This window comes from Metopolophium dirhodum, chromosome 8 (genome assembly GCF_019925205.1).
Source record: "Metopolophium dirhodum isolate CAU chromosome 8, ASM1992520v1, whole genome shotgun sequence".
NCBI lineage: Eukaryota > Metazoa > Arthropoda > Insecta > Hemiptera > Aphididae > Metopolophium > Metopolophium dirhodum.
Genome location: NC_083567.1, coordinates 26,763,790 through 26,775,574, shown reverse-complemented (window position 1 = coordinate 26,775,574; position 11,785 = coordinate 26,763,790). Strand labels below are relative to the sequence as shown.

Here is an 11,785-nt window from a genome sequence, read left to right as displayed (position 1 = left end):
CCAACAGCTCCCTCCTTGTGGGGGCCCTGGACATCAGGTACCTATAATTGGGTTGTACACGTCTTGTGCTTATATTATATACAAATAAACGTATGTTCACGGTCTCATATAAATAAAATACATATACCTACATGTTTGCTCGCATCATCGCATGCATAATATATATAACTATTTTCGTATGAGTTCAAAACCAAAATATACTTAACTATTAGGTTATACTTGTATAAATTATTAAATGACTATTTAGTAACGCGCAAGCGAAAAATAATGATTATCAATCAAGTTGTAGTCTTGTAGGTATGTCTTGGTATTATAGTTATAAATACCTAGGTAATTATATATTTTGCACGGGACGCTCGTTTTACTCATATATTATACTAAAAATTGTTTAAGACTATAAACATTCAGAACCTTTTCGTTTCGTGTATTTTCAATGAAATTCGTTCTGAGCTGAAAATGTGTGTATTTAAAACATTGATTACAATAAATCTGTTTTAACTTTTAATTCAAATCCATATAATATTATTGTAGATAAATTATCACTATATAGGGTCGTATATAGATACTATAATAATATACCTATTACCTATATAGCTGGCGCTCGAATGTTTCTTTTAGAGTTTAGATATTATATTATTTGACTGACGTTTGTTTTTCCAACAGTCTTTCGTGGTTTTATGGAAAACCATTGCGGGGTTTAAAAAAATATGACTTGTCTAAATAGTACCATCTGCTGCGTTCGATCGGTTAACAAATCTTCGCGGTGGAGAGCCGCATAATATGATGTGTTCTTTTTTTTCATTACAGCCCGAGCAGCGAGTCTACATGGAAAAAAATAAGAGATGAAAATATCACACGTCATAGTAGAAACTAATATAATACTACATTATATATAGCTCACCCGTTTCGCGCTCAGAATCTAAACACAACAAAAATAGCGTACACAACAGTGAAAAAAAATGGATTTAGAGCACACTCTTATTTTTGCATTCGAGCCTCGCGCGAATTTCGTCGATGTAACCATCATATACATACGAATATACATTATAATATATATATATATATATATATATACATATATATATATGCATAAATGTATACTACGATTAACATACATTATAGGTCGTCGCGTATCACAATAGTATTATATATAATATAATGTACTCATGTATCCAAAACCCATATATACCTATATATATATATATTATAGTATATAATATACTCATATAATAGTGCATATACTAGAAACGAAATTATAAATGAAAAAAACATCGCGGGTAAGATGCAATAGATGGATAATAGTGAAGTAGTAGAAGTATAGAATTACTATAATAATATTATGTAGGTACCTATACGTATAGCTATCGAAATTCGATTGCACAACCGATGCACAACCATGCAATGTACTCGTTTCCAAATTTCAATATATATAGCGATGTATAATATTAAATTATAGTATAAGTGAGTTCATGGCTGAAAATTATATATATATATAGTTCAATATAATATAAATAATTTATCGAGTATAATATATTTCAATAACAATAGAACGACTCATACATATAAATAATATCATTGTATTGGCCTAGACACATTACTGTCTTAGAGACGTAATATTGTAAAAGTCAATGACTATCGTAAACTCATTAGGCGAAATATAATGATGATTATTATTTATTATTATATAAAACACTAACTAGGTATATATAATATGAAATCATAAAAAATATAAATGTCAGCATGGATTTATTTTCTTAAATGTTTGATAACAAATGTTTAAGTGACGAACGTTTGTCCAAAACGAACGCGTACCTCGTAAGTATAATTCCTACACTTCTTCATATTATATTATTATACAAGCTGATGACATTCAATTGACGAAAGTTTAGGGTATGGAAGAAAGCTACACTATAATTTGTCTACTGTTTATTTTGTGTGAGTAAAATTTAGTTTCTAAAACGACCATTGATTATATTACATCGAGGCTATCGAGTGGACTACATGATACATCGTTAATTAATATTATATTACATTATATTGGAGAAAGTGCGTTTTTAGAAAATTTCGCGATGGTGAAACAATAAACATTGGTACTACGACACGACACTTTTATAGTTTATACAATGTTATATTTTGTAAATTTCAATAAACAATAACAATTTTTAAGACACCTGACACGTATAATATATCAATATGTATGGAATTTCAATTATTTTTAAAAGACTTGAATCCAAAAAAATCAAACAGCGTTGTCATATTATACTGACATATTGTGTATTAATTAACGATGAATTACAGCGTGTTGTAACTATTTATATACTATAGTCTATAAGTCAAGACTTATCAGTTATCACTTATCACATAGGTATTATATATTATTATATAACTGTAGTGAACTCTGTAAAATTAAACAAATTGATTGATGGTAAATTAATATTATTAAATAAAAGAAAAAAAATTCTAATATCAGAGTTTATATAGTTTTATGAACTAAATAGTAAATACCTAAAGTGTAGGTAGTACTACGTATTACGTAATACCTATACTGTATATGTTTATTTTTCAAATCACATAGGTAATTTCAAAACAAATTTATTGTTGTGAGAAATAAACTACGCTACGCCCTATAAAACAAATCTATATAAATTAGGTCCTACGGAAAACGTTATAAGCACATATTTTTCAAGATTTTAAAAACACGTTATTTAGACTAACACGTCATGATAAACTTTTCTACAAGAGTTCAAATCGCTGTAATATTTAAATGTAAACCGTTCTATAAAAAAATGTGACATAATTGTTCTAATTATATTGTTATTTGCGTTTGACAATCGGCGTGTACCTAGGTATACAGGGTGATTGATTAAGCGTAAAACACTCATTATCTCAAAAAGTATTCACTTTTTTCAAATTTTTTTTTTTCAAAATCTTAGATCTACGCTGTTCTAGAATTATATAATTATTTAATATTTTCACCCTTATATTTATTAGGTAAACCACCATCAACTTTTGATTTTCAAATGGCAACCCATACTAAAAATTTCATAATTTAGTAAGGCTTTTTTTCTTATGAATTATCACGTTTAAATTTTCATTTTTCGTTAATCCGTTGACGAGATATAACTCCTCAAAGTTGGGGTGATTTGGGAGGTGTTTGTGTGTAAATGTGTTATACCTACCGTGAATTAATCAATCACCCTGTATAATATTATATACCTATGTTATATTAAAATACGTTCCATTCCACAAACCTGTAAATAACTATCGGTAGGTATATAATATGACCTACCTTTATAAACAAAATTTAAAATGTATTAAGCTAATCAATGTAATTATATAATATACATTGACGGATATCCGGTGCACGCTTTATTGCACACCCGATATTATATAGGTATAGGCGGTCACGACCAACGACACAGCGTGGTTGTAGTACATGAAACCTATATAGTGTAATTTGTTATGCAGCGTGAACCAGCATAATATATTGTCTTATCCACAAATATTATACCAATTAATAATTTATTTCGCGATAAAGTAAAATCACACACAAATAATTTTGGTAACCTAACCACTCCATACGAAATATGAACCATTATTGTCGCACACTATTAAATTATATTAATATTATGTATATTATAATACCAATGTGATTTAAGTCGTCCATATTATACCTATATCTGTTTATTTGTATGCCCTAGCTAGTAGCTACCTGAAGTATAATATTATAACTGAGAGTCATAAATAACACCTACTTATAATTTGTTTCCATTGTAAACCCGCACCCACCAAATGCTCCTACCCATAATAAAAATACAATACACTTGTATTATAGGTACACTGCTATACCATGCAGTGGGGGCGTATTATATAGGTACCCAGGTATTATAGCACTGCTGCACGTATATCTATAATACTTGTGATTATTTCAGAGTGAGAGGGCACAGGATTTTATCCAACAGTAGGTATTATCCATATCCTAATAAAAATAAATATATTTATTTATATAAATGAGAACAACATTTCCGAGACGTAAAAAATTGAACACCTACACCTAATTATAATACAAAAAATTAAATCCTGCAAGACAAACGGGAAATCAACCTGTAGTGCTATAACTGCTAACCCCCCCCCCCACCTCATCATATTTTCATATGAAAAAAATAAAACACGTTTGCTCGCCGATATCCAATTTGAATTTATAATTTTGCTTACCAAATATAGACTAGGTAATTTACTCGGAAATTCTATTTTTTTCCCACGTACAAAAATCAATAGAACATAAAGATCATCATAAGTGAAGAGTTAGGTATAAGTGTATAACTCATAAAGTCATAAGCAATAATTATAATGAATTATATTTTTCCAAATTAATGTATGTTGGTAGGTTAGTATATATAATAAATAATAATGTATATAATATAATGTATGTATATAAGTATATTAGGTAAGTGATGGACAAAAAACGAATATTTTTTTAATTTTTTTCTTTTACGTTAAAAATATGTGGGGCATAATATCACAGTGCTTTTTAGATAAACCTGTGTCACACATAATATTGTCATTGTTTATATTATAATTAAATAGGTACATAGTTTTTAGTCATACGTTAGTCATAAGTCATAATATTCCATAAATAATTCTTATAGGCTACAGTTAGGTATCAATTTAGTTAGTTTAAAATGTTGCCTCCAGGCTTTAGATAGAGTTATTATCGGTATTTTTAATTTGTTCCCTTTTTAACATGTCTATATTAAATTGGGCCCACATAAAATTTTGCCCTGGCCATGACTGTGTTCATGTAACTTTTTTCTATTTGTATTTAAAACAATAATAAAATATACCTAATAGAGTAGGAGTAGTTGACCTAATATCAACTAATATAATTATAGTATAGGTACTAATTTTAATTGTATGTACCTCATGGTTTGTCACGATACTTTTTACAACAACAACGTCAACGTAGTCAACGTTATTTAATTAAATGCATTCAATAATTATTTTTTATACTGCACAAAGGAATAATGTTTTAAATATTTTTTTTTGTCAATTGATGGGTAATCTAATCGCCGTTTTGTTTTTCGATAAAAAAAATTAAAAGTGAAGCGCAATGAGTGCTTCAATCTATCCATTACCACGCCATCGAGGCTATCGAGCTCACATATGTGGCATATGCCATATGGTCACATGGGTAAATATGGACTAATTTCCCCCCTGGCTATTTTCGATGTAGTAGGACATTTCTCCACTTCTCCACTTCGATACATTTTTTAATGCGAACATTTCCCTCCCTCCCTATTTTTTTTAAAAAATTAGTATATAAACTAAATAACAACAAAATGTGCGGCAAATTTCCAAAAACAGTTGTGGGGGGGGGGGGGGGGGGGGGTAATGTCGGGATTCGTGACATGTCTCGTCCAATTTAATACGATGCACAAATACTAATAATAATAATTATATTATGATATTGATTGTACACAGTGGTGTTTTGGAGGGTATACGCGGGTATACGACGTATACCCGTGAACCAACTTGGTGATTTAGCATATACCCTATAAAAGTAACGCCAATACGCACGTATACGCACGTATACGCTCGTATACCTACTTCATAAACAGAAAAAAATCCATAGGCATAGTTTATTTTTAGAAAATTTGTTATTGGTAGGTTAATAATAAAATTGATAATTGATTATTATTTATAGCTATCGATTATCATCTAGCTATATTCATTAGGTATCAAATTATAATAATATATCTACAAGCGGCCGTTGATGTTTCTATACAAGAATATACTAGATAGTGTGGCGAGTGCTATTGGAAAAATCAACTTGGCCTGAGGACCCAGATATTCGATATGGAGAAGATGATATTATTAAATACTTATGTAAAAGATTTTCACTGGACCAAGATGAAGCTATTAGTGGTAAGAGAAAAATTATTTACGACCAAACTATTGATCCTAAAAACGTGATGTCTGCATTCTACATCTTTCTTAAAACATTTCCGTGTTCAACCACAGAATGTGAAAGAGGATTCAGTGTTATGAATAACATTTATACGGATCTTCGTTCACGGTTAACCATAAATAATATTTCTAATTTAATGTTCATAAACATAAATGGACCTCCTCTAAGTGATTGAAATCCTGAAGATTATGTGAAAAGTTGGCTATTCAATCATAGGTGTGCAGAAGACACTAGGACCAAAATAGCAAAAAATAACACAGACAAAGGTGAGGACAAAGTTGTCTAAAAGAGTCTATGGCAAATTTTGTAAATTAATTAGTGTTCAAGTTTTGATTTAATGTTAAGTACCTACTATATAAGCATCATATTTTATTTGTTAATTGTTACTTATTTAAAAAAAGAAAGTTAAGTTTATTATTTTTTATTAAAATACTATTAAATTTTGTTAAACTTTTTCCACTCACTAATACAATTTTTTTTTATATATAAGCCTAATACACTTTCAAATAAAACTAGTTTGAAAAAAAAAATGATATTTTTTATTCCTTATTATTATGTATAGGTTCTGTTAAAGTTTTATATTTTATATTTTTTGCAGTTACCTATTTGACTATTACATGATTATGCTTTTATTTTACAATTATATTAATATTTTTTGCCTTTAAAATCGGGCAATTATTGAATTTTCCATAGAAACTTTAAATACTTAGATAAATCAAGAAACAATATGGACATATAGTATAAAATTAATATACATTTTTTTTTTGATATAAAAGCTTATACTCGTGAACATGAGATCTAAAAAAAACTTGAATATTCGCGAGCGAAGCGAGCGTCGTTTTAAGTGATAAAATCTGATATGTTTTGATCCCAATAAATACACGATAGTCATTGTCATAAATTCTTCCGCGTATACCCTCCAGTTTTTTTACCAAAACACCACTGATTGTACATCAAAACAAATTAATTAGGGTCTTGGCTTCAAACGTCGTTCGAACCGGGTCCTTTGCTGCTCTCTTCTCGACTCTCCAGTAAACATCGCTTTAATCTGCCGTCGTGGCACGTTAGATTTGATAATATTATGATTGTATGAAGAGAGCGGGTCCGCCGCGCGCGCTGAGCGTCGACACGTTCGAGCCGACGACGTTATCAGTCACGGCAGTGCTGATAACACGCGGTGTGCCATAGATAAGAATTAAGAGCGTACGCGGACGAATGCAGCAGCGGCGGGCGTACCGCAGACAGAAAAAGTGCACCGACGAACGGGTGGAACGGGAAATCGTGAGGTGTTAAATATTATAATATTTTGCTAGCCGTTGTTAATTTTATTGTTAATTCTTAGTGTTATCGCCTGCTTAATATTGTTTTTGTTGCTGTTTCGCCGGCCCAGCGCAAACGCCATTTGTTCGTGGGATTCCTTTACGTCGTCGATTTTGCGTTTCGATCCGGTCGATCGGACACGCGGCATTTCGGTCCGTTCGCGCTCCACGACCACCAGCCGATGCTTACTTCGGCCGCCCGACGGCTCCTGAGACCGGCGCGTCATTAGCTGACGGAGCAGAGCTGTGACGTTAAGAGGTCGGTGCAGCCAACGTCCGTCGTTATCATGGGCGCCGGACCGAGTCACGGTGAACTGGCCGACAACGACTGTCTGCTGCGGTTGGCCGGTGAGCTGGAGATTACAATAGACGACCCTTTTTGGGACACGTTCCTCACGTTCTCGTTGAACCCGCCAACCTGTAGGTGAGTAGACACAATACGTTACAGAAGTCGTCTTAATATCGACAAGCAAAGAGTGTCCGATCACCGTTTAAACATCTCTCTGTTTTCAGCCAAGACGACAAAATGTTGACTGATCGCCTCAAGAGCATCTGTGAATCACTGGTTGTCAATAACAGAAACACTTCCAATTTCAAGACATTGATCAGACTACTGTTGGATAAAGTGGATTTCCAAAAGCTAGAAGCCGAAGAAAAGTAAGCCCTAACGACTCAATGACAATCAAAGCATCCCCTAATTGCAAAATGTATGTTATTTTCTATAGCAATATTCTACGGTGGCAAGTATTCAATGGGCTGTTTATTGCTCGATATTTTCTCAAATATCTTGTTCAAAATTCTAAAGAAATTGAGCTCATCAATCAATTTGAGTTACAAACCGGTAATTTTAAAAATACAATATTCAATTCAAAGCTTTTTTTTTCTAACTTAATTTTGAATTTAATTATTCAATACTTAGATTTTATTTTAATTGTTAAGATTTTATTGTACTAAGTAAAAATGCTTATAGAATTAAGCCAACTAAGTAGATAGGTACATCGTATCTACCTTATTTATGACAGTTAATAATAATTGTAATACGTAATAATAATATATTATTTATATAAATATAATTCTACTGTTGGCCAACGTAAGAAAAAAAAACTATTAACCGGTGATTAATAAATATAAAACTATATAAAATTAATGAAAGACATTAATTCAATTTTTATCTGTGAAGTATTGGAGTATGATTTATTTCACAAAATACCCACCTAGTTTTTTTTATAGCAAAATTCAATTTACTTTAAAATCAGGTATCACAATCCTTAAATGTTCACAAATTCAATAGGTAAATATTGTATATTTTATGAAATTTATCTATTTAAAATTATAGATATTGCAATAATCTTTATAAAACATAATCATATATTAATCATAGACTTTGTTTTGCACAATACTGGTGTCGGTAACCATCTACACCTATTTTACAATTTCTTAAATATCTAATGTATGCAGTTTACAATCAAATTGTCAAATTAATGTTGCTAATATTTTTATAATTTAGAAAACATTTTAAGAATTTTAATTTTCTTTTATGTTTCAGATGGAATTGAAGTAGCATTAGGTGACCGTAAAGAGTATGCTGTTCCTGAAGATTTAAATGAAACAACATCATTCAAGTTTTTAGCACTTTTAGTTAAAATTGTTTCTGAATTAAAAGTAACGTAAGTAATGAATATACTTGTTATATTGTTATGATTAGGTAATTTATTAATTTACATAACATTTTTATTTTTGATAGTGATTCTACCTATTCAATTCACTTAGAGAGTTTAAATTGTATTATAATTGTTTTGTCTATTCAAATGTATACCATTCAACCATCTAGTAGTCTCATCATATACAGGTATGTTGTCTTTAAATTAATTTTGAAAATTCATATCTGACTCAAATCATAATTTTTTAAGAATATTCATGGAAAATATTGATGCACCAAAATTGTCAAAAGCATTGTTACAAAGGTATACAGAGCAAATTAAGCCACCCGTGATGTCAGGAGGTGGAATTTTCTATGGATTAGCTTGTGAGAATATTATTGCTTTTAATTTTTTTTAAATACTAATGTTAATGTTGTATTATTGAAGCAAACTTATGGAACATACTGACACTCAGTACTAATGTTCCTGTCCAAACGAATCAGAGTCCATTAAGTTCATTGTCAATTAGTGTGTTGTTGATATTGATTAATCACTGTACATCACCGCCACCTCCAAAGGGAAACCCATATCGTACCTGCATTGCTTCACTATCTGGTAAAAATTGTTTTAAAATTAAAATTACTAATTCAATTATGGCTAAATAATTCCCAAAATTATATTAAATGTATTGTTTGTTACATTTTAGACAATCTTGTTGTTATATACCAATTTTTGGGTGAGAATCCGGATGCTCCATTAAGCGAAGAAAAGACTTTATTACTGTATCATCTGATACACTGTAACCCTAGCTTTAAATCATTTCTTCTGGCTCGAACTGATATTGAAGTAGTGGTATGAAATAGTTATTTTTACTTGTATTTTATGGAGGGTAATTCTGAACTACAAATATTTTTTAGTTGATTCCACTTTTAAGAACAATTTACAATACACAGAGTAGTAGATTTCAACATATGTATATGGCTCTTATTGTACTGTTGATACTCACAGAAGATCAACTCTTTAACAAAACCGTCCACAGTATTATACTGAAAGGTGCTACTTGGTATCAAGAAAGAGTGGTGTCCGAAATTTCTCTAGGAGGTCTTATTATTTTGGTCACTACAAGAACTGCACAATACAATTTACTGAAAATGAGAGTAAGCAACTATTTTTTTGTCATATTTCAAAAAATGTAACTCCTCTGAATCATTTACATTGTTTTCAGGATAAATACTTACATATTAATTGTTTTGCGGCATTAGCAAACATGTCATCGCAATTCAATCAGCTGCATCCATATGTTTGTCAAAGAATGTTGAGCCTATATGAGGTGCTGTCAAAAACATTTTTAAGAAGCCCAAACCAAGATGTTAGTTTTTAAATACCATTAACATATAGATTATGGCTGATGTACCTAGATCTACTAAATTTTTTAATATTAAATCACATGTACCTATGTTTTAGATGAGTGCCATCGATGAAGCATTGCGTATAGTATTGGAAGTGATAAATTCATGTCTATCCAATCAGCTAATACACAATCCTAATTTAGTATATGCTCTACTCTACCAACGCAAGGTGTTTGAGCCGCTAAAGAGCCATGAAGCATTCCATGACGTAATCCAAAATATAGACATGGTTATAACATTCTTTTCGGCAAAACTCGAGCGGGAAGAAGAATTATTGAATTCATCTGATGTAAATACAATGTTGTCCCGGGTGCAACATTGGTCGCTTCAATGGCCCAGAGACCTTATGAAGGTATAATTATAATTTGAATAAGCTATCTTAAAAATAATTTTGATACTCGTGTAGTATGCTACCTACCGTAAAAATCTATCTACCTATTAAAAAAGTTTATGGGCGTTTATCATTTTTACATACTGATTAATAACAATTTATTTAACTAAAATGTGCTTAATGTATTGATGATCAATATTATTAAGAATTATAATACCTACGTTATATGTTGTTATTCTGTATTTACGTTATACTAGAAAACCTCAAATATATTGACAATTGTCGTGTCATGTTTAAACTATTGACCGCCACCATTCTCTTTTGGTTGGTGGTCTAACATATCTGTTGCTTAACACAGCAAGGTGGAAGGACATAACACAAACTAAAATAATTTAATAACTAAAAGTAAGTTATTTTGGGGCTTGGTGGATATTTACCAGATAATTACCAGTAAAATGTATTGATATTTAACTATTATAGAATTGTATGACCGACAAATGTTATAACTTTCCCGTAGTAAAATTAAATAAAAATATAACACAGAAGAGTATGTATGCCATATTTTCCTGTTGGTAGCATTTCATAATAGGTAACATACTACACAAGTACCATAATTTGTATCATTAATTGTGTGTTTTTGTAGAAATTCCCAGATCTTAAATTCAAATATGTGGAAGAAGAGAAACCCGAGGAATTTTTTGGTCCATACGTTTGGTCATTAGTGAACATATTGTCTGGTATTAACTTTGAATCAACTCTCTATAAATTAAATTAATTGACAATAATATAAATCTTAAGTTTTAAATATTATTAATTTTGTTTTTTAATCAATACTTTATATATTTTTTTTTGTTAACATATGATTGTGTGATAAGAGTTTGTATGTATTATGTATAGGTAAATAAATACTAAATGCTTTACTTAAACCACAGCTTTAGATAAAATATATAAATATTATCTATAGCCGTGGCTTAAACCATTGTTATACTTCCTGAAATATATTTATAATAATTATTTTCATAATTTATTGTTTATTTTTTTATGTATTTATAAAAAAAAAAATATGATATGTTATTTCCATATCCTTTTTAATTCTTATTACATTTCTAAGTATCATA

At 30.3% G+C, this 11,785-nt stretch overlaps 1 protein-coding gene across 3 annotated transcripts; it reads left to right on the top strand.

The window, feature by feature from the left end:
* Positions 1–7,107: 7,107 nt before the first annotated feature.
* LOC132951102 (dymeclin) lies at positions 7,108–11,690 on the top strand. 3 transcript variants are annotated; one of them, XM_061022817.1, is made up of 13 exons: positions 7,108–7,254; positions 7,311–7,711; positions 7,801–7,944; positions 8,013–8,128; positions 8,834–8,954; positions 9,032–9,136; positions 9,198–9,313; positions 9,375–9,542; positions 9,634–9,779; positions 9,845–10,084; positions 10,153–10,296; positions 10,392–10,688; positions 11,311–11,690. In XM_061022817.1, the coding sequence occupies exons 2-13, from the start codon at positions 7,575–7,577 to the stop codon at positions 11,440–11,442; spliced, it is 1,866 nt and encodes a 621-aa protein (XP_060878800.1). In that variant the 5' UTR covers positions 7,108–7,254; positions 7,311–7,574; the 3' UTR covers positions 11,443–11,690. The 3 variants fall into 3 exon arrangements, with proteins under 3 accessions (XP_060878800.1, XP_060878803.1, XP_060878802.1); XM_061022820.1 differs by having other exon boundaries at positions 7,150–7,254; positions 7,359–7,711; XM_061022819.1 differs by having other exon boundaries at positions 7,170–7,249.
* Positions 11,691–11,785: the final 95 nt, after the last annotated feature.

Coding starts and splice junctions, on each gene's coding strand:
- LOC132951102 (XM_061022817.1), top strand. CDS start 7,575: ATGGGCGCCGGACCGAGTCACGGTGAACTGGCCGACAACGACTGTCTG. Junction 8,955..9,031: donor GTTTCTGAATTAAAAGTAAC/GTAAGTAATGAA, acceptor TATTTTTGATAG/TGATTCTACCTATTCAATTC. Junction 9,137..9,197: donor AGTAGTCTCATCATATACAG/GTATGTTGTCTT, acceptor TAATTTTTTAAG/AATATTCATGGAAAATATTG.